General features: G+C 41.6%; 2 protein-coding genes across 2 annotated transcripts; both read left to right on the forward strand.

Annotated features, from left to right (window-relative positions):
• The first annotated feature begins 2,257 nt into the window (after window positions 1–2,257).
• Window positions 2,258–6,010, forward strand: RIMOC1 (RAB7A interacting MON1-CCZ1 complex subunit 1). Its single transcript, XM_088540324.1, has 6 exons — window positions 2,258–2,357; window positions 2,758–2,864; window positions 3,326–3,472; window positions 3,858–3,989; window positions 4,207–4,321; window positions 5,736–6,010. The coding sequence occupies exons 1-6, from the start codon at window positions 2,264–2,266 to the stop codon at window positions 6,008–6,010; spliced, it is 870 nt and encodes a 289-aa protein (XP_088396450.1). The 5' UTR covers window positions 2,258–2,263.
• A 229-nt stretch (window positions 6,011–6,239) lies between these two features.
• FBXO4 (F-box protein 4) lies at window positions 6,240–11,920 on the forward strand. The gene is made up of 7 exons (XM_088540326.1): window positions 6,240–6,371; window positions 6,455–6,684; window positions 7,775–7,995; window positions 9,006–9,081; window positions 9,598–9,776; window positions 10,689–10,864; window positions 11,750–11,920. Exons 1-7 carry the CDS (start codon window positions 6,240–6,242, stop codon window positions 11,837–11,839), a joined length of 1,104 nt encoding a protein of 367 aa, XP_088396452.1. The 3' UTR covers window positions 11,840–11,920.
• Window positions 11,921–22,825: the final 10,905 nt, after the last annotated feature.

Below are 22,825 nucleotides of genomic sequence, written 5' to 3' on the forward strand. Positions count from 1 at the left end.
ACTGCAACTGCCAGGCAGTAAACTATCTCAAATCCCATGCAATGCCTTCACCAGAAATTGTTTTATCATATGGCAACTATTCCCTAAAGTAGACCAACAGAGTAAAAAGGGGGTGTTTTGCTTCAGTATAACTTACCTAAGAGTAATCTGGCAGAAATGAGTTTTCTTAAATGCGTAAAGCTTTCAGAAAAATTGTAGATGCAATTTTCTCTTTGTGTGAAGCTCTGAGAATCTGATTTCCCAGGCCTGAAAAGCACAGGGAGAAGTAGCAAACCCCAACCAGGACATTTTTTTCATTCAAGCATTTGGACGGTATTTGATCTGAACAGACTCTAAGAAATGAATTAAAGTCACTTTTTTTCTCATATAACCAGACGTCCCTCATTTTCTCAGACTCGAGAACTAGTTGTTCTGCAAGGTGTGGGATGACAGCACAGTAGCTCTCTACATTACCACATATAGCTTGGGGTTTTAGTGACTTCAGGGATACAGTTTAAAGAAGGGATGGATACAGGGGCTCTTGAGAGGCTGTTCCAGTCAGGGGCAAGGGACAGGCCAGGGTACCTGCAGTGCACTAAAGAGGCACCATCGATTCCCTCTCAGCACAAGCCTCTCCTTCCTAGCTCTGTGGCTTATCAGACTCCAAGGTCATGCCACCCCCTTCTCTTGCAAATCAGCTCCCAACAAGAAGAATGCAGGACACAAAAAGAAAAGCCTTGAAAGCCACTTCCTACTGTCTTCCACTCCCTCACAGAGGATGAACCATACCATGCTTCATGGCCAAAAACAGGCTGGGACAGGGAAGGTAAAAGGTAAAAACCTTTTCCTCAGAAAACTGGTAATACTGCAGTATTACCAGTTTTCTGTTACCACAGATACCCTGAATGACCAGTTTTTCAGGATAGAAAAAGACCCACTTGACTAGCTGTAAAAAGGAAAAAAAAAAAAAGGCAAGACATAAAACCATAGCCTGGAATTTAAACAAAAAGGTTGTTTTGTTCAACCAAAAACAGGGTCAGCAACAAGCAAGGAAGGAATATGCAGAACCAAAAGGGAACTTTTAAACGCACGGACATTTTTCAGTCACCAAATGAACAACATGACAAGTGCTGTACTTCCGTCTAATGCACAGAGCACCATATTCTCTGTTCTTGGTTATGGTTGATTGCCAGGAAAACTTTGGTATTGTTAATACAGCTCTTTAGATAGAAAACTCTGTCTCAATACAGAGTTTCCAGAAGTAAATGACAACATATATCTCTATATAAACAGTTTTCTTCAAGAAATGAAATTTTCTGGAAGCAAACACAATTTTGCCCTCTAGATTTTACTTTTTTTCTTGTGTTTAATCTGACATCTCTTAAATATGGCATAACAAGGTTAATATTAAAAAAAAAGTGCACATATAGGTAGGTGGCTTTTCACTGTCCCCTTTAAAACACATCTGCAAATTGCATCCACTGTCTTTCAAAGACACTAACAGACACTAACAAATAAGCATCACATGCCTTAAAAAAGTTAAGATTATAATGCAAGTAGGAATAATTTTTGTGAGTTACTTTAAAATATTTAGGCTAACAAAACACAAAACATTGGGTAATATCATGACACAGTACATGTGCACTATTTTTTCCTGATGGGTTAAGACAGAAAGCTTTTTAAGGAGTTATATTCTACTGCTATGTTCATGCAATATAAAATACAGGGTTTGATGTTTACACCTCCTTTTGTTTTGAAGAACAGGAAGAAAACAGATTTTTCCTATCATGGAAGCTCTTTATCACCTGAGGTTTATTAAATAGCCTAAAGTTGGATGACACTATATACATATCATATGAATACGAGCTGAGTAAACCCCATACTGAATACTCAAAATAAAACGTCTCCCTCCCCCGCCGGCCCCTCCTCCAAGAAGTATTTTGAGAAGGAGAGAGAAGGCGGGCGATGGGGGGGAAACCAAAAACACACACACGGCTTTCGGTCTCAGAGGCCCGCGCCGTGGGAGCAGCCCGCCAGCCCCCCCTTCAGCTCAGTGCAGGGGAGACAGCCTAGCCGCGCGGTTCGGCTCGGCTCGGCTCGGCTCGGCTCGGCACAGGGCGCCACGCCGCAGGCTCTGCCCGAGAATCCCCCAGCAAACCCGCGGCAGCCGCTCGGCGCCGGGAGGACGGGGCGGCCGCGCGCCTTGCGCCGTGCGCCTGCGCAGCGCCGCCCACGGCGCGGTCACGTGCTGCGCGCCGGTGGCCGTTGGTGGGTGGCGGTTGGGATGGCGGCCGCGGCGGGCGTTGTGTCCGCGTTGCGGCCGCGGCTGGCGGCGCTGGGCCGGCGGTTGGCAGCGCTGAGGGGAGCGGGAGGCGATGGTGAGCGGCCGCAGGCCCAGCCCCCTCTCAGGAAAAACCTTGGCCCCGTCAGCGCCTCGGCGCACTGTGCGGCCCTCACTACGGAGAGTGCTCGAGCCCTTTCTCCCTGTCAGGGTGGTAGAGGGCTAAAATTTATAGCTGTGTAGTAACAGGCAACGTTTTTCTTTTATGGTATCTTTGCAAATGAGTGATTTTGAAGCATCGGACCATAGGTATTAGTGCCATGAATTTGGTTGTGACACTAGTAGTCCTAACAGGACCAGGTGCCTAAGCACTTTATTATTCAGCTGCTATTGTCGATATTGCAAGGAGGATAATACATCTGAGATACAAAGGGGGAGTAAGGAAGTCTATTGCTGGATGCTCTTCAGTGCTAAGAAACCTTGTGTTCTTTCTCCAGATACTTTCTTAGTTAAGGGTTCTGCTGCTGTGGAGAAGTTGAAGGACCTCTGTAAAGAAGAGAAAGGAAAAACATATCCTTCTGAGCTTTTGCAGCTTTATACACAGGTAGTATATATTAAAAGCATTTGTGGCCCAACTTTAAAACAGTCCACCATGTACAGTATAGGATTGGCTAGGGTGTAGCAGAGCAGCTATAGCTAAAAAGTATTTCCATTTCTGCTTTTTAATGCGTGCAGATTACAGAATTTTTCCAAAGTACAGGCTCACTTTTGTTCTTAATTAGAAATAACCAAGTTAAAAGTTGATAATAATTGCAGAAGTATATGAAGGAAAAAAGAAAACGGTCTCAGAGTTTATTTTAATTTTAATATTTTTAACTTACAACACTTTTAAAAACTAAATGTTATAGATTATCTTTAAAATTATAGTATTTCTGTAAACTCTTAACGAGTCTGTACTTTACTGTATGCCACCGATTAGTTTTTGTGGTGTGTTTTGCTTATGCTACTTATTTTTACCTTTTGTTGGTTTCTTTTTTTACATCATGTTTCTTCCTATTTTCATAGGCTGTTCTAGATATTACATATTTTGAGGAAAACCAGCTTGTAGATCAAGATTTTCCAGAAGACTATTCCTTACAAAAAGTTAAAGAACTTACTTGTATTCTTTCAGAACCAGAAGACCTAATGAAAGAATGTAACATAAATGAAGAAGTGAGTAATAACATTACTCAGAAAACTAATTATTTCATTTTTGCAAAAAAAGTGGTATTTGCATTTTTGATGAGCAAAATTTGACATCAGCTGAAAAAGTCCAAATCTTACTTATAGTTAAGTAGCGAGTCCCAAATCATTGCCCATAAATATTTTTTCAAGTAACTAAATGGATGCCAAGATATTTTCTTACTAGTATTTCAGGATGCCAGAAGCTTTCCACTATTAAAATCCAACGTGTTAAGCTTATGTCTGTGACCATCACTAATAGGTACACAGTATCCTCTAGAGGCTCAATGCAGGTCCGTTTGCTTGTTTCAGTGTGTGCGTGTATAGTTCAAATGGTTGTTTTCGGCTGAGCACACTTTATTGGGTTTTATTTCAGCCTACCAGCATCCTTGGCACAGAGTTATTGGAGTGTCTTTACTGGAGGAAAGGAGCCCTGCTTTACATGTATTGTCACACTATGAAAGAAAGGAGTGAATGGCTAAAGGAAAATATCGGCATATTTGAAAAGGTAAAGGAGATTTAAAAACAAAAAAAAAGGTCATAAGTATGTGAATGTCCATAAGTACACTTTTCAAGTATGATTTTTTTAAAGTACAGCTTTTCTATTTATTTATTTTAAACAACTGTTTGGGTACGTCACATTGAAACTATTTATGGCAATCTTGTTGCTCAGAATTTGTCTATTTTTTCTTCTCTCCTTTTTTTTTTTTTTTAATTGTATTCAGTGTCTCAGTGATGGAGTCCATTACTTGATGAAGATGCTTAGCTTTAGATGCCCTCTCCAGCTAGATGAAGATGTCTCATTTCAGGACAAAGACTCAGCTAGATTACTCAGTGCAGGTAAAAATAAATAAGTAAATAAAAAAGTACAAAACACCCCAGACGCCTTCCTGGCTTTATAAAACTCTGTTGTGCGTTTTTGTTAGATCAAGCTGGACTTGATTTTTATTGAAAAACTAACTTTTTAGAACAAGAAGAGAGTAGTTATGGAGATTAATAAGCAATCGTGTTATTTTGCCCTTTCAACTCTCCCTTCTTTTGACTTAGTTTTTAGGAGGTGATAATGTTCATTTATTCTTTGTAAGCGCACCTGGGAAGTTGGCAAGAGAGGCTACTTGTGTTTTACACAAATTGGGCATATTGTCTAAGGATCTGTTTCTCATATGACAAATCTTAGAGGCATAAATATGACTGCAGTGAGTGTTAAATGTTCTTATGTTGCATTCCTCTGTAGGTGTAGGAGAAAACAGATAGGATGAATTACTGATTTCACACAGAAGAGTATGTTGTTCAGAGTAGCAAAACTTCATTATCACTCTCTACTGTAGCTTTATCTAAGTTGTGTTACTGCAGTGCATTTCACCTGAGCATCTGTAGCTACATCTGTGTGATGGAACTAGCATCACACAGCAGAAGTGGATTTTCAAGTAAAACAGCTGGTGCTGAGGCCAACATTGTACCCCCTAAACTTTACCATAGTCTGGTTGTGAGGAACAGATGCCCATGCGGGATGGAGCACCTTTGCATTTATTTTTTTTCTGAATGCATTTATTTTATTTGCATTTATTTTTTTCTATTTTTTTAATTTTTTTCTGACCAAGATAGGTTGCTCCAAGTCTGCTCCAGATTGCAAAGCCAAGTTCAGTAGCTGATGTTCCATACATTTTATTTTATTTTATTTGGAATGGTCATGGACACTTATGTGGCTTTCTGTTTGTTTAAATATTAAAGCAGCTGCTGATCACCCTGAGTTAAGATGATGTTCCCATAGTGTCTTCCATTACAGAATCACAGAATGGTTGAGGTTGGAAGGGACTTCATCTACTACAGGTCATCTAGTCCAAACTTCCTGCTCCAGCAGGGACACCTGGCACAAGGTGGCATCCAGGCAGGTATTGGAAGATCTCCAGAAAAGGAGACTACCAGCCTCTGGGCAGCCTGTTCCTGTGTTTGTCACCCTCATAGTAAAGACGTTCTTCCTCATATGGAGATGAAACTTCCTGTGCTTCAATCTGTACCCGTTGCCCCTTGGTCTGTTGCTGGCCACCACTGAGAAGAGTTTGGTGTTTGATTCAGGTTCTTGTGGCAGTGCTCTAAGGGTAGAAATTCGCTTTTTGGTGTACTTCTTTAGTAGGAGGCATTTAGTGACTTCTTGAAAAAATCTTGCTTTGATAACACAAAAGACTTACAAGTTAATAAATCACATGTTTAAGAAAACAATAAAGTGCTTGAGTTCTAAATTATCTTTTTGCAGGTATATTTAGTGACACCCACTTACTCGCGATGGTGTACAGTGGAGAAATGTGCTACTGGGGACTGAAGCACTGCACAGAGGGCAGGCCGGGAAGCCTCGAGACAGCAGACATGGCGCATGGCAGACAGCAGAGCGCAGCGCCGGACTTCCGAGGAGTGGGCACCAAGGCGCTGGAGACCTACGTGGCAGCCTGCGAAGGGCCCCTGAAAGGACAAGGCTGGAAGAGCGCCAGCGCGCGGCAGATGTTGGCCTTCCTGAGCAGGGGCCCCCGCTGAAGCCGCTGCTCGCGGGCAGCCGCGCCGGCGCCGAGCGCTGCGCTCCCAGCCCCGGCCGCCGGAGCGCGCCCGCGCGCCGCGCCGCTGCCGCCGGAGCGCCGGGAGCGGCGCGGGGAGGAGAGCGGAGCGCCGCGCGGCTCCGGCGCTGCCGCCGGCCGCCTCCTCCCGCCTCGGGGCCGGGCCGGGCCAGGCGCTGCGGCGCCGCCCTCCGCGGGCCCGGGCGGGTGCCATGGCGGAGGGCGGGCGGCTGGAGGCCGCGGTGCGCGGCAGCTTGCGCGGCCTGCGGGAGCGCTGGACGCGGGGCGGCCGCGCGCGCGGCACGGGGGAGGCGGAGGAGGCGAGCGCGCTGCAGGCGCTGCCGGTGAGCGGAGGGGCCGCGGGCGGGCGGGCGGGCTGCAGGCGGGCCGCGGCGGTGGGCGCTGAGCGGCGTTCTGCGTGTTGCAGGTGGACGTGCAGCTGCGCATCCTGTCCTACCTGTCTCCGCGGGATCTGTGCCGCCTGGGCAGCACCGGCTGTTACTGGCGGGCGGCCGTGCGCGACCCGGTGCTCTGGCGGCGCCTGCTGCGTCGCGACCTGCCCGTCTGGGCCTCGGTGGACTGGAGGTCGCTGCCCGAGGCGCAGCTCCTGGGGCCGCTGCCCGCGGCCGGCGCCGCGCACTGCGACTACATGGCGGTGTGAGTAGCGCCCGCCGCGCTCGGGCTGGGGGCGGGGGGGCAAGCGAAGCCGGGCAGACTGCTGTGTGCGTGTAACGTGACTCAGTGCTCTGATTTAATGTGCAGTGTTCAACTTCCGCATGGGATAAGAATTTCCTAGAGGGATTCATGAACCTCTTGTTTTGCAATAAATGCCCTAACCTTGACAGTCTGTCTGTCTCTCTTCCCCATTTTACAGGCAGGTAAAAGGCACCCTGGAATTCGAAGTACAAAATGCCCTTTAATTGTGAACATTGGGTTTAAATCTCTTCAGGGCTGAATACTTCTGCTCACATCACATATTTGAAGCCAGCCGTCCCTGATTTCCACGGTGTCTGTGAGCACCTCATTGTTTTGATAATGCCAACTGCAGTGCCTTGGGCTGGAGGCAGGGTGCACACAGTTGATGTTTTGTGGGAGTGATTTTCTAGCATCACAGGACCAGATGCAAAGGCAGAAACGTCTCCAGGGATAACGCCTGTTATCCCTTTCACTGTCCTCTCTTGTGATGGCCAAAGTCTTTTCATGCCTTCCAGCTCCTGCATCAAATGAACACAAATCAAAGGATCCTTTTTAATGTGTGGAAGGGATAAGGCCTTTTTCAGATGAAGTTGCCTTTTTAGAAATAATAAGCATAAAGGGAGGTCTGATTACAGGTTCACCCAGAATTCTCATGTTTTTACATAGTATTAAATTCCTCACATTCCCTGTTATTTTACAAATACTGTGTGTGCAAGGGATGCTAGAGGGTTGGGGGAAGTTTTTATATCATATGTATGAGAACTTTATAAATATTTATGAATATATTTATAAAGTAGGAAATCCATCGTATAGAACTGTTATAAGGTCCTAAACATCAGCATTTGAAACTTGGCAGGACTGTAGTGGTTTTAGCTGCTTGGTGCTGGTGATCTCAACCATTGATTTTTTTTTAACTGTCATTTTAGACCTGTGCTTAAGATGCTCTGATAATACAGCATGAGAATTTGGGGACCTAAATTAGTTGGTGTTCTTTGATTAATACGTCTTTTATATTTTGTGTTTAATTTCTAGTTGCGTCTATTTTACACAGATACAAAAAAAGCTGCCCTCAGAGTAGAAGAAGTCTGAAATCAAACCGTCCCCGGTATGGGGCTGTGGCATCTTTCTTGCAATCACTGGTCACTCAGACAGAACCTCGCTTTGCTATGTTTGGGCCAGGGTTGGAAGAGCTGGATGACTCTTTAGTGCAGAAGATGATGACTTGCCCAGAAATTCTGCTAGTGGCTGGCCTTCCTCAAAGACGAATTCATGGTAACGCTTTTGTTGGTGGTGATTTGAGTTTTATGAAAAGATACATCTTAAAAAACAAAAAACGTTGGTGGAAAAATAGGAGCATTTTTTTTTAATGCTTGTGTTGAAGGTCAATAATGTAATTGTAAAAAAATATTTTCTCTTATATATATATATATATATATCAAAGGGCAAACACAGTAACAAGGCAGGCCAGAATTTTAGCACCAGTGGACTTAATGGTTAAACTTGTACAGGATCAGAGGATCAAGATTTTGCTCTTTGTATTTCTGCCCTAATTTCCATGCCTCGTATGCTGCTGTAGTGGGAAAGTACGAACATGACTTCCTTTAAATAGTGTCTGTAAGTGCCACTATTATTTAGTGGTGGAAGCTATGCTTGTCTTCTTATACTGATTCTTTATCTGATTAAATATTTTGGTGTTGAATGAATATAAGTTTTTCTCATTAAAAAGGGGGATGGAGGTTCAGGCGAAATATTCTTTTTGATATTTAGAAGGGATTTAAAAAAAAAACCTTTCTGACAAGTGTAATTTTGCTTCAGTTCAAAACAGATACAATTCTTTTAACTGTTTTTAGGTAAGCATAGACAACATTTAAGCACAGCAAAATTGGGATAATTAAATTACATTTATAGGAAAAATACACATTTTTTGGTGTTATTTTCTTTTTTCTTTCATGTCTTTTTCAATGCAGCTTGTCCTAACTAGACTAGAGCTTTCCCATGTCAGTTTTGGGTAGCAGATGCAAATCAGCTCTTCCATGACTTAAATTCCTAGGTTCTAATACAAGTATCAAAAACCGAAAAACATAGAAATTCCTCCTGATTTTCTTTTGATTTTACTTCCTAACAAACCCTAAATTTCATATTAATGTGTGCTTCCCCTGCAGCGACAACACCCAGATTTAGGTGCATCTAGTTGACAGCCCTGGTAGAATTTTCAGCCTATCACTAAGTTGTGTTCAACAACCATATACTTGTAATCTCATACATTCATTTTCTCCTTCTAGGGATTGGATCAGGAGTAAGTTTTCAGTTCAGTAACAATCAAAAATTCAACATTCTAACATTGTATTCAACCACCAGGTAAGGGTATTTTCCTCAAAAGAAAGAAGGTACAATTTCTCACTTGTTTTGTACTTTTTCTCTTGGTTTCATGATGTAAGTCTTATGCCTTTATTGCCTAGATAGTTATCCGTTATACAGATGTTGCATCCCCGGTTTATTCCCTGTGTCTTTCTCCACTCGCTCAAATTCCACGTGAAAATAATAATCCTTCTCACCCACACTAATGCCTAATAAATGTTTTAAGACAAATACATAAACAGGTAATTCTGCCCCTATATACATTCTGACGTTTTCCCTTTTGAAATATTTTAAAGATTCATCCTGGAGTGTGTTTTAATGTGCATATTGCAGCCTGCTAACCATCTATATGTATACACCTGTAAAAAAATGGGAGCAACAAAACCATTTTCCTGGTTAGGCTGTTTTTCCGAAACTTTGATCTGCTGATCTCTGCGTAGACTCTGTTTTTTCATTTCTAGCTAAATTAACCTGGCTGCTATTATTAAATGGCTGGAGTATGTTAATATCTTCCAGTGTGGAAAGGAGAAGAGCAAGGGCGGAACAAGCTGTTGTTGTCAATAAGATGTTCTACCAAGACAGCACTACAGTGGGAAATCAGCAAGCGGTGCACTACAGTGTAATAGCTCAAGTGAAAAAGGTGTGCCAAGTAGTTGATGGATTCATCTATGTTGCTAATGCAGAAGCTCATAAAAGTACGAGGTTTCTCTTTATTGTATTTATGCATATTTTGTAAATGATTGAAATGTCATAAACGAATCTGTAAAGAATATAGAAAACATGGAAATCCATATTCTACTTCTTTCAATGTTTGCTTCCTTGGTGCTATTTCTTCAGGGAGAGGTCCCCTCTCCCAGACACACTCCTTCTCCTTTCTGCAAGGGGTTATGGCCCATTCTGTCAGTGCTAGCACTGCATGCCAAGTCAGATCTGGGAAATGATCTGCACTAAAAGAACAAAACAAAGCCTGGGAGGCAGTAGTGGAGTATAGGGGTAGGGAGAGTGGGAGAAGAAGCCTGAAATACAGCAGTGCTGATGTAATAACCTGGAAACAGAACTTTTACCAGGAGCACTGCAGTGTAAGATGTAACCACCACAATTTAGGATTGTCCTATAATAATAGCCTAAGTAAGGGAAATCTAAACACATGTTATGGTGGACAGCTTTTATATTCATCAACTTTAAATGGAGGGAAAGAACTTGCTCAGGAAAGCATGGGGTTAAAAAAAAATGGGGAGGATATCCTGGCAAGAAGAATTAAGTTGGTAGGGAAGGGTTACTGACTGTGTGGGCATCAGCCTTTCTCAGTGGTGATTTTGATCTCTCTGGGGTACTTGTAAAATGCTCTGATGTTAAGATTGTCTGCAAATCTGCAGAAGTCTTTAAATAGCTAAGAAGGATGTGAGTGCAGCTGATCCAGCCCTGAGATATCAGAATTAGGTAATTTGCACATGACCACTTTAAGCCCTGTGTTTCCTTACTTCTGTGAACTAAAACAATAAGTATTTGAAAAGTCAGGATTAAAAAAATAATTGCTTGGGATTTGCATATATTTAATACTTATGTATTACAACTTTAATACTTATGTATTACAACTTATTTCCTAGAGCATGACCGTGAAGAAGAACTGGCCCATATTTTAGCAATGACCGATCCTGCTCTTGGGCCGCGAAACAGACCTCTGCTGGTTTTGTCTTGTATCTCTCATGTTGGTGTGGAAAGAATTCCTTGTGTTTACATGGCACATCATTTGCAACTGAATCTCTTACATCAACCCTGGATGGTACTTACTTTTAAACCTTTGCTTTCCTCCATTTCTGCATGCTTAAATGCAGTTTAGGCTTATTGTATTCTTGAAATGCACATACTGAAGTAAATGTGTAGCTTTCAACATTGTTATTTGAACACTCCACTTGAGCAATAAATATAATTTATTCTGAATTTCCTTCACCCCAAGGCCTTAGCTACAAGGTAGACTTTTCTGTCATTTTTTCAGGAGACTTAATTGTCACTGTTTTGACAGGCTGTACTGAGTTTTTGGCAAATCACAGTTTTTGTCTTGCCCATGAGGTCCTGAGTCCATTCTTTCATGCCTGTTGAGCACAATGTATATCAGTGTATCTCAGTAACACAAATTTTTCTCTTTGATAGCATAGCATAGTTAAAGGGTAATAATCAAAGAAAATAGAGATTTAATTCCTTTGTTTTTACAAGGAGAATGTTTTTTTAAAGTATCATTTATAATAATAATCACTTCATAATATATTAGAAAATTGGAGAAGAAATAATAAGTCTTGAATTCTAAAGCTGGCAGCATTTTTCCTCTAAGAATTATTAAAACTATTTTCAAGTAGATCATCATCTCTAAAGTAATAATAAATATTCTGATGGAGAGATTGGTATAAAATTTGCTATGATATCAAAAATGCACAGTTTTCCTAACATCTCTTGTAATTCATTATGTAAAGAATAGTGTCATCTTTTTGAACCTTATTCTAAGGGACCTGTGCTGTCAAAGTACCTAGAAACCAGTGATAAAATTTATTTTTGTCATGAATATTTCTAAGATATAGACAGAAGTGCATAAGAATAGACAGAAGTGCTGATAGAATATTGTTAGATTCGTTGCCTGTAATCTGTAATGGTGTGGCTTTTTTGATTTTTACAGGTGCAGGATACCGTAGCTGCTACTTTAGATGGACTGCTAACTGGACTTGAGTGGCTTTTGGAAGAAGTGGACTGTAAAAATGCCCTGTAATAAAACTGTAGGAGACTTTAAAATAGTGCAATTTAAATGAAGTGAGAATCTTGTCCTGACACAGCATAGTTGGATAGGAGATTAAAAGGATGTGCATATATTCAATTGTACATATTTTCATAATTAACATTCTTCCAACTGCAGACCTGAATTAGAACTACGAGCAGGATTACCTGGATTCCAGCAGCTGATGAAGAAGTGTTTTTTTTTTTTTTTTGGAAGCCATTGAATTTTGTTCTCTTTCGAGTTGAGGCTTTTATGGTGCAGTCTCTTCTCTGTACATCTTCTAATCTGATTTTGTAAATATACCTACTGCTGGGTTAATTTATGAGGACAGCACCATGGCATACATCACATCACATTTACAAAATATAGTCTATGGAGATCTTACCAGTGACAACTCCCAGCAAGAGAAAATACACTGTATCCTGTACTGTGCTTTCAGCTCATTATCTTTTGTAGTAGGTTAATACAAAGGCAATATGTCTTTAAAAATATTAAACTCCTCTCTATTTTTTTTCAGGAGCAATGGCTAGACAACAAGCAGTACTTGAAAGAGAATTCTCACCCCAGTTCAAAATTCTCAGAAACAAACCAACAAAATATCCCGTATGAATCATTTGTTTCTTATTTATTTGAACCACAAAAACTTCAGCATCTTCTGCTTTCTGTTTCAGTGAAGTCATTAGCTGGAACTAGACATTGTTCTGTTATGACAAACAAATGTTAGATAGAATCATTAGGATTTTACGACGTCCACTAGATGCATAGATCCCGCGGATCTTCTAGTTACTTGATAGTTGTGGCATTTGCAGATGTGAAGTGTGCCTGCATGAAATTTTCTACACAGAAGTATTTTTATAAAAAAGAGCACTTTAGAGCTAGAATTGTATTTTCCATATTGATGCCTTTTAGGATAGTTCTGCTTCTAGTCTTCCATGTTTTTATTGTTTTTTTTTTCAATTTTTCAATTCTATGCATGGAAACGCAATAGTCTCACAAACAGTTGTCTCTTGGTATCTAGATAAAAGGATACCTGATGTATGTTCAGCTGTCGTGCATGACTGTACAGTGCAGTGGTAACTGGCCTCCTTCAATCTGGTGTTTGGTGCATAGCACAACTATTTTAGAAACATTCCATTTGGGGAGTCTCTTTGTTTTTTTAACATACTAGGAGGCAAGAGATAGAAGTGTCTTTCTTTACATCTTCTTTTTCTTTATCCACTCAATTTTTTAGACTTTTTTTTCTCACTTCTAATCAGGACATGTGGGGGGTTGTTTCAAGGGAAGATATGCTAATTTTGTGTTTTATCGTTCTTTAAAAAGACATGTTTACTTTGCCTTTAAAACAGTGGGCTCACAAAGTTTGTACCAGTATTTGGGGGAAATCTCCATATTTTGTGATTGGATGTATGTCAGTGGCCTGCTAGTCAAAATTCTGGAATGATTCATCTGCATTTTGGAGAGGTGAATGCTGCAATCTGGCAATCTGATGGTATTTAACTACTATGAATGCATTCGTTTATGCACGATTTTCATTGTAACATTTTCTGCTTTCTTTCTAAAGAATAAAATTATTTTTTGAAGAGAGTGATTCTTCCACTCTTTAGCAATGTCTGTGATTGTGCTATAGCAACACAAAACATGTTGGCATTAACATTGTTTTCATTAGTGACTTTAACGTTATCGAATGTGTCATTAGCAGATTTTAGTTCACTGTCATTTTAAAAGGTCAGGATAACGTAGGGAATAGAATTTTTCTTAAGCGTAAAGAGCTAGTTGTGATTTCCAGTTGTGCTAGGAAAGGCAAATTAAAAAGCTAAGTGTTCCATAAAATCATAGAATGATTATGGCTGGAAAAGGCCTTCAAGATCATTGAGTCCAATCATGAGCCCTTCAACACCCTGTATGCTAAACCATGTTCCCAAGTGCCTCATCTACACCTTTCTTGAACGCTGCCAGGCATGATGACTCCACCACTTCCTTGGGCAGCCTGTTCCAATGCTTCACCACTCCATGTAGCAGTTTTTCCTACTGCCTCACCTGAACCACCCGCCCCAGCGCAACTTGAGGCCATTTCCTCTTGCACTGTGGGTAGTTATTCTGGAGAAGACCACAACTCACTGACCCCAACTCACTACAACCTCCTTTCAGGTAGTTGTAGAAAGCAATGAGGACTCCCCTGAGCCTCCCCCAGACATTAAGTAACCTCAGCTCCCTCAGCCGCCCCTCATAAGGCCCTTGTGCCAGCCTCTTCACCAGCTTCGTTGCCCTTCTCTGGACATGCTCCAGCACCCCCATGTCTGTCTTGTAGTGCAGGGCCTAGAACCGGACGCTGTATTAGAGGTGCAGCCTCACCAGGGCCGAGCACAGGAACGATCACTTCCCGGGTCCTGCTGGCTGCACTATTCTTGATACAAGCCAAGAGGCCGCTGGCCTTCTTGGCCACCTGGGCCCGCTGCTGGCTCATGTTCAGCTGGTTGTCAACCAGCACCCCCAGATCCTTTTCTGCCACACAGCTCTCCAGCCACTCTGCCATGGAGGCAAGCAGTAGGATTTGGGTGCTCATGGAGCCCCAGCGCGCCGGCGATGCCAGCGTGGCAGAGCCGGCGGGGCGGCCTGCAGGGCTGAGCGCCGTGTCGCACCGTGCGGGCGAGGAGGACGAGGAGCAGCCTGACCTCTGTGCCAAGGATCCTCTCTGCTGCTTGGAGCTGAGCTAGCGCCCATGGAGACCTCATGAGCCAAAGAGACGCTGCAGATGCACGCTGTGAATTCCATGCCTGTTCTAGCCCTGCCTTTTAGATTTCACCTAATACTGCCAGCTGTTTAAATTCTTTAGTCTGGTGACTTTAGGATTGTAACATGTCAATATGTTTGGTCTTAAGAAGTCATCAGTGTCTCAAAACTAGTGGGATGTTAAAAACTAAAATATCACTAGAATTTATTTTAAATTAACTTTTTTAATATTAAAAAATAAGTACTTTTATCCATTCAATATGGTATTCACATGATCAAGAGCAACTGTAAGGTATTGTGAGAATTGAAACTACCAACTTTTGATTTCCATGCATTTTTTGCCCTCCTTGGGAAGGAACCTAATGTTGTTAGGAAGAGAATTGCTTTCCTGGCCATTGAGGCAGAACATTTATCTGAAAAGCAGACACCAAATAAATAAAAGCAGAACGTTAAACTGGTGTTACATCTATTATAATAAACTCAATTACTGAGTTTTCCCTCTGAGCAAATTTCCCAAAAAGAAAAAAGGCTGTAAAGATGCTAATTTTCAGGAAGTCTTTGAAACTTAGAGAAACGAAAATTACCTGCTCTCCCTCCTACATTAATACGTGACAGTGCCTGCAAAGGCCACAGGCGAAAGGGGTCCCGCGGAACAGGGTCTGCTCCCTTCTCCCTGCGGGCCCGGCGGGGGCAGAGCAGCTGCCGTTCCCGCTGGATGGCACTGCTGATCCACCTGCTGCTGCTGCTCACCAGGCCGCATGGCCTTCCTTCCAGCAAAACCTCTCCTCTGAGGTAACCAGTCCTCCTCGCTCCTCCCAGCCTTGGCAGCAAGCAGGTGCTGTTATAGAAAAGCCTTTGAGAAAATCAACTTTTTTTTTTCTTTTTTTTTCTCCCAAAAACATACAGGAGAATAAGCTGCCTCTTTTAATCTGGTGGGTATCAATATCAATTTGTGAGGCAGAATGGGTATTGCTGCCAGAGAAAATATACAGAGCTGCTGTTGAGAGGCTTTGTGGAAGTACTGCTGGCATCACTGCAAGGCGACTGAAGCTTTGGTCTGTGATAGAAGTTTGTCTTTTGTGCTGTGTTAGCACTAATGGTTCTGAATAAAATATTCTTGTGTATAGGAGTAAAGAATTTTCTCAGGCCAGTTACAGAAGTAAATGCTATTTCTAGAGCTTACGGTTAAGGTCTCAGGTTAGTGAGAAATGTTCCTGGCGACAATGCGGACACATGCTCTGTTTGTTAAAATATTTAATACTTTTGCTTGCAAATTGATGACAAGAAAATAAACTACTCTGGTCACAGGGGACAAAGAATGGGGTAGCCTGATGAAGAGTGGGGTTGTACTTCTTCACCAATGGTATTCTCTTGAAAAAGAAGTGTTACCATTTTCGTGTGTTATCTTTTGCGTCTTCCCCACAGACTTGAAATATGAAGGCAGGTCCACAGCTCTGTGTCACGGGAGGCAGATTTCACAAGCTTGAATACACAAGGCCTACTCTCCAAAGACAGAAACAGCCCTTCTTCCCCACTCTGAATGAAATCAAGCTTGTCTATCACAAGAGATTTTATACAGGTTTCTTAGTCAGATGAATCAGCTCAGAAATTTCTCCTTTAGGACAGATAGTATTCACAGCAAGATATCTTTGAAATTCCTAGGGTTACCTGCTAAAATTGAGAGTCTAAAAAGATCAAAGCAACAGCTTAATTTTAATCTGCTAATTTGCTGTAGATTAAATTTTATTAGATAAATTCTCTAAAATTGCAACTAGAACTCAAATCATGAGGATTAAAGTAGATAACATGAGTTACCTGGAAATCAGCTTTTTTGGCTATAGCCTTTATTCAGCACAGTACAGCATAAGGATGTCCTGATACTACAGCACATATACTTCTTTCAAAAAAATGCAAGATACATACAAGACAATCAATGCAAATTCTAAATTGAACTAAACAAAAGATGAAAAGAATCCTATTTTTTTTTCCAAGATCAGATATTCAAATTTTGTACAAATATACATATTGAGAACAAGGAACTTAATTATCTGATTGCTGCTGCATTCATATAAAAGAGGAGCAATTTTGCACTTGAACACGAGCATCTTTCATTTTTGTTTAAACAAATTACTACTGAACCAACCTCAGTATCCTTCTTTTCATTTGAGATACCTGAACTGTTTTAGACTCATTAAAAAACTAGAACTGCTACAAATTATTTATATACTTTGACTTGCACTCCACCACAGAATGTGAGCTGACATAAATCAGCTGGCATAAAAATCTACAGTAAAAAATTCTTCCTCTGGCTGGGATTCTGACCGCTTGTTTCAGATGTTGTTAATAATTTACAAATAAATTGAAATTAGTGTGTAAACATTTTAGGTATGCCTGAAAGACCCAACTTAACAGAAGATACTGAGAACCAGTGCTCCAATAATCAACAACATTGGTGTTGCTCACCCTGCATGATCAATGTTGCGAAATTCTGGCTTGCATCCAAAATAAGCAATCCTGATGTTTCCACATTGCCTCTTGTCTTCTGCCAGAAGCAGGAGAATGACCCAGTCAAATCTCACACCTTGAATAGGAGACGCCATCAGTCCTCTCCTGACTTACTCCCCGCAGGGCTGGATTTCAGGCATCTCTTGCATCCAGCAGAACAGCACGCAGTTTCTTTGCTGCTCTGTTATTCTGTTTTCCAGATTCATCTCATGAGCTTGATCTATGATCTCCCAAGCAGCAGAACTCGCAAGGCAGGGCCCAGAGGAAGCACAGAGGACTGTACTCTGGGTAGAGCACCTGCCCTGTGTAGGATGCTGCACATCAAGGCACAGCTGTAGGCCAGCAACCTCCTCCTATCACCTGCCAGTGGTGTAAACTTACCCTGTGTCTCAAGTCTCTGAGAACTTGATGCATCCATTGAATTTCAGCAGCTGTGGCACAGAAAATAGCGAAATTCCTCAAGCCAGCCTCAGAGAACCTGGTGAAAATGCTGCTTGGATATTTGCAAGCATTTATATATTGTTAGTCCGGTTTCTCTATGTGCATAAAAAAGGGAGACAGAGCTAATGGGATACTGGACTATTGATGTTTTCGCCGGATTCTTTGCAATGACAGAATGACTCATTCCCGAGAAGCAGCTGCAGCACCCACAGCATGTCAGGCTGCACATCTGCCCGCCTGCCTGGTATCTTCCATTGAAATACCTGTGAAATATTAGAGGGCCTGTCCACATTTGAAAGTCGTCTCAAATTACAGGCTCTATTCAGAAGGAAATTGCTGCCCTTGAACAACTCCAAGTAGGGCCATTCTTAGTCCAAAATAAGAGCACTTTGTTCATTGAAAGTGGCTTAAACTACACCAGAAAGATGTATTCTTGCTCTAGAAAAAGAGCAGCAGCACACCAGAGCTATTCAGTAACAAGGTTATTCCAGAATAACTGTACAGAAAATAAGCCTTAAATGTAATATCTTGTGAGATATGAATTAACAATGTATTTCCAAAATAAAAACATAGAGAATTAAATCTCTGAATTAAATCTTTTTATTCTGCATAATTCTTTGACACTGTACTCGTGGGGGTGCCGTGGAGTGCGCGTCCCGGCCTCGGTGAGCTGTGGTCCTCGCTAGCCCAAAGAGTTCTGTTGCTTGCCAGCCTGCAGCTCCTTGGCCAGCCCTACATGATGCCATATTGCCCACTGAGCCTCTTGTGAGTTGTACACTTGTGGCGCTGCCTATCCTTCCTATAGATAAGTTGTAATAATATGTCTATTCAAGGGCATTTAAAAGGGTGCATGATACCCAAAGTTAGGGGCCCAGACTCCTGGGTGAGGGGGAGAGAATGTGTCCTGGGGAATCAATCTCTCTTAAAGAATCTGATTTATGATATTTCATTCCCTTTGTTATATCTCTTTGAGACACTTAGAAAGTCTTGGATGAAAAAGTGCTGGAGTCTGCCCCAGTTAATACTTTGCTTTTGTCTGGACACCAGCAATATCATGTCTTGCTCCTTGCTATCCATCACACAGAGGTCACATTGCTGTTCCCTCTGGGGAGTTATCAGATTGCTTGCAGAATAATAACAGCTTACTGTACAGACTCTATCTGTGTAAAGTCTAAGGTATCAGAGAGCATTTCTGCCATAAACATGATGGGGTTAGAGCTATTATTCCTGTAATTTGCTTTTAGATGCTCTGTAATCCGACTCTTGACTTGGATCCTGCAAGAACCATATATGTGAAAAGTGTTATCAAAGTCAATGTCCTTCACATGTCTGAAACTTAGCATGTGAGTCTTGGCAAAACGGGTGCATTGCTTTTCCTTCAGAAATGATAAAGGATTTGCATATGTATCTCTAATAATTCATCAGTATTTTTTATTGGGTTGAGATATTTTCACTTTGGCTTCTAATCAGACTGATTTTATAATTGTTTAGATGTGTTGGTTGATTTCGCTGTGTGAAATGAGAACTGCAATTTATTTAGTCCTGTGCTTGTCTGTTCTCCTGTGTATGAGGCAAGGCCTTTTGCTGCTTTCTGGCTTGCTGCAGTGATTTTCTCTCATTTAGCAAGGTGCTACAGGACAGATGTTCTGCAGGCTACCAGCTTAACTCAGACAGTCTAGAGAAAAGTCTCTCCAGTCAGAGGAGGCCAGAAGAACTTGGTTTCAGAATTAAGCAAAAGTGAATTAATGGTATAATTTTTGCTAGAGAAATAGAAACCAACAGATAGCAGTGAGAAGAAAAAAGCAATGACAACAGCAAATCCATTCAACTCTGTAGTAACTATTTACTTCTGCTCAAGGGCCAAATCTATTTTTCTTGATCAGTGCATGACTCTTCTAGTCATCATCACACCTTTCTTTATATCTGCTAGCAAAGGACGAAGCTGCAGGCCCATAGCACTTTGGGTCACTCCAGTGCTTAGCTTCAGCCTGGCCTTGAAAGTCCCCCAATCACTTCTCTCCCACCAGACCTAATCCATCCTCCAAACGCCTCTTCCCTAACCTTCCTGGACCCTTTTGCCTTGTTGTTGTTCTTTGACTATTGCCCGCATCTCTAGCTGCTTCCCCAGCATCTCTTGGTCCTTTGTGTAGGACCATCACAATGGCCACAGTGGGTCAGTCCATCCCAAGTGGGCAGATAGATCACCTGCAGTGGCTGGACACAAAACAGACTTTCCTGGCTCCCAGCAATTTGTGTTTAAGACCTTCTGAAGCAAACATGATACCTTTGTACTTGATAGCACTAACAATTTCTCTTCCCTCGCCCTTGCCCCGACATGCCTCATAGTCGTTGATCCTTTCTGTCTCCTTTCTATTCACATCCTTTTGAAGCCAAACTCATTTACCCTATCTTTATCTAGGTTACTCAGAATATCTTTCTACGAAACTATTGGGATACAGTTTTTATTTTTTTATTTCTGTAGCATTTACTATTCACAGACAGAGACTTGGGAGCAATTTGTGCAAGATATTGCTCAAACACAGAGCAAGAAGATGGATCCTGAGCTCACCATTTAATTATAAGATGAGAAACACATGTGGTTAAAAGAAAGTAGGAGTATTTGGTTAGGCTGAGCACAGCTGCCTCCATACAGTGATGGAGGCATCGCAGTTAAAATTTAAAGAGTTTTTATTTCTTTGCCCATTTCCTTTCTGATATTGCTTCAGGTAAACACAGTCATCTTGACTGTATTTCAGGCTTGGTCATCTGCTTGTCATCCTCATGCTGGCCTCACTCTCTTGCCCTGCAAAACACGACTGCATGAACTTTCATTGTTTTTTCTTTATTTTCATTACAAAGAATCAAGGATTTCTTTCTTGTTCACATTGCTAAACCAATGCCTGACAGAAAGGAAACTGGAAAAGCTATAAGTTGAAGAGACCTGACATTCAATAACATTGATTTTCTAAGATAACCAGTACTGAGAAAAGTTTTTAGAAGCATTCTGTGGTGTCTGTTCGAGTAGCCCCTTGAAAAGATTGAAGTCCCACTCGTCTGGTGATTGGCAGTTTCATGCACTGTATGAATGAGGATCTCCCCATCCTGCCCGCAGAAAGAGCTTGCGAGTTGCTGGGCCATGCATGGGGCTGCTGGCTCCTAGGGAATGCTAAAACAAAAGCTGGAACCTGAACTGAAAACACGAGCTGGAGGCTGGGAGGGGAAATGGATTACCTGGGCATATCCTTTTGCGGTGTTGCTCTCAGTCCCTAGGAATCCAGAGAGAATTTAAAGGACCCCCCCGCTCCCTCCCCCCCACAAAAAAAAGATATATTTCAGTGAGTTTTTTAAAAGATACTTCCCTCTCAGCTCAAAATCAGCTATCGTAAAATTATCAGATTGAGTATTTTATGAAGTCTGTTTGCGCTCTGTGTAAAAAATGTCTGGAAGTCATGTGTCATTTCTAGAACTGTCCAAGAGCTATTTTTAATAACAATTGCACCAAATATATCATTTTTTGTATGAAAATACGCCTTCTCAGATCTTTCTCAAAAAAAACTTTAAAACTTTTAAAGTTTTAGAGTTTAAAGAAAATTTAAAGTTTCTTCTTACAAGCAAACTGTAGTTATCTAGTCCTTTTGATACATCTTTTTCATTAATTTTGTTAAATAGAGAAAAAGATTGAATATTTTTTTTTCGCAAAGCTAACCAAGTGGCTGCATAACATCTTCAAAAAGATATTTTATATATGTGGTAACAATTGCTCCATTGTATACAAATACTGCGATAAAAGGAATACGTATTTTCAAAATGAAGAGTATTACTTAAGTGCAGGGACAGTCTGTAACAGAAGATAGTGAAGAAGACATAGGGGAGTGAAGGACAAAAGTCAGGTGTCTGCAGGCTTAAAGTCTCATTTTCTAACAGGATTCCTCGCAAAAGCATCTCAGTATCTCCCCCTTAATGGCAGTGACGGAGGGCATCACTGCTGCCTGATAGTTCTCTCCTGCTGCAGAAGTGATAGCGGCCGAGCCTGCAGCTGAGGAAGGAGCAGGATGTGTGACCACAAGGCCACTGATCTGGTGACACAAATCCATGAGCAAAGGGAATACTAATCAGTTCCAGCAACACACGCCAGAGAAGTGAAGACTTGTTTGCATCTTGCAGTACTGCAATAAAAAGCCCCAGTTCTTGAGGGGGATCATTAACAGTGTCCTGGCCCCACAATGCCTGCATTTCACTGCGATTTGTTTCTTTACCTAGAATCAGAGAAGAAATATACATGGTTTGGTTTGCTTCCTTCTGAATGTGCAAGCAGCACAGAGTGCAGCAACACTGCGAACAGTTTGTATTTTTCTAACCAAACATAGCTGCTTGTTTGTGGCTAATGCCAGAATTTACCATAAATATTGATTTAACTTTTTGCTTTTTGAATGCTTACCATTTCATGCTGATTACTGTTGAATTAAGCTGAAAGCTGCATCAGTTCCACTAGACCAATGAGCATTTTCAGGACCTACAGTCAATTTTGCTACAATCTTACTACACAGTGGTGAACAACTAAAGAGCAAGAGTCCCCCGTTTTTCAGTCAGACAGGATAGGCTGTGTTAGTTATCACCATGCTATTTAAGCAAATGGGAAGGAAAAAAAATAAGATAAAAGGGAAGACAAAAAAGGAGAAGCAAGTCAATGAAGTTTTACCATAGAAGAGGAGGTCTTAAGAGCACATCCTATCTCCAGCAGGGTCCTGTTTGAGTTTGTTTGCTTGTTTTGTTTTTCTTTTTGTTTTTGTTTTTTTGGTTTTTTTTGCTTTGTTTCTGTGACGAGAGGGAGGATCCATGCAGTGTTATGCATGAGGCCTGGTGGCCAGCTGCCTTCCTAAGGGCACTCTTCCGCTCTATATCTTGGGATAAGTAAAGAAACTCATTACCTAAATGCTAAACCTTGTTTCACTCCAAAATATCGTTACTGAATTCATGTGCTTCATTCATTCACTTTTCTCACTATATTTCATATGTAGCTAACACATTTCTCTACATACCATATGTGTGGCTCTTGCTATTCTATCTCTCAGCATGAAGCCCACCTCCCTCAATAACCAAGGAGCTCTGATGGATGAATGTGAACTCCAGTCATTCAAGAATACCCAGCATTTCAGTCTTGAGCCCGAATTGAATCACACCTGCTGCAAATCCTGTCTGAGCGCCTTCAGCATGCCAGGGACACATTATATAGAAGCAACCAACAGCAACAGCAACCAACTACAATTAAACACCAACATTGTAAATAGGCTTCTAACTGCAGAC

Source organism: Tinamus guttatus, unplaced genomic scaffold, assembly GCF_059628265.1.
Source record: "Tinamus guttatus ecotype Peru unplaced genomic scaffold, ASM5962826v1 Tinamus_guttatus_pri_ptg000059l, whole genome shotgun sequence".
NCBI classification, from domain to species: domain Eukaryota; kingdom Metazoa; phylum Chordata; class Aves; order Tinamiformes; family Tinamidae; genus Tinamus; species Tinamus guttatus.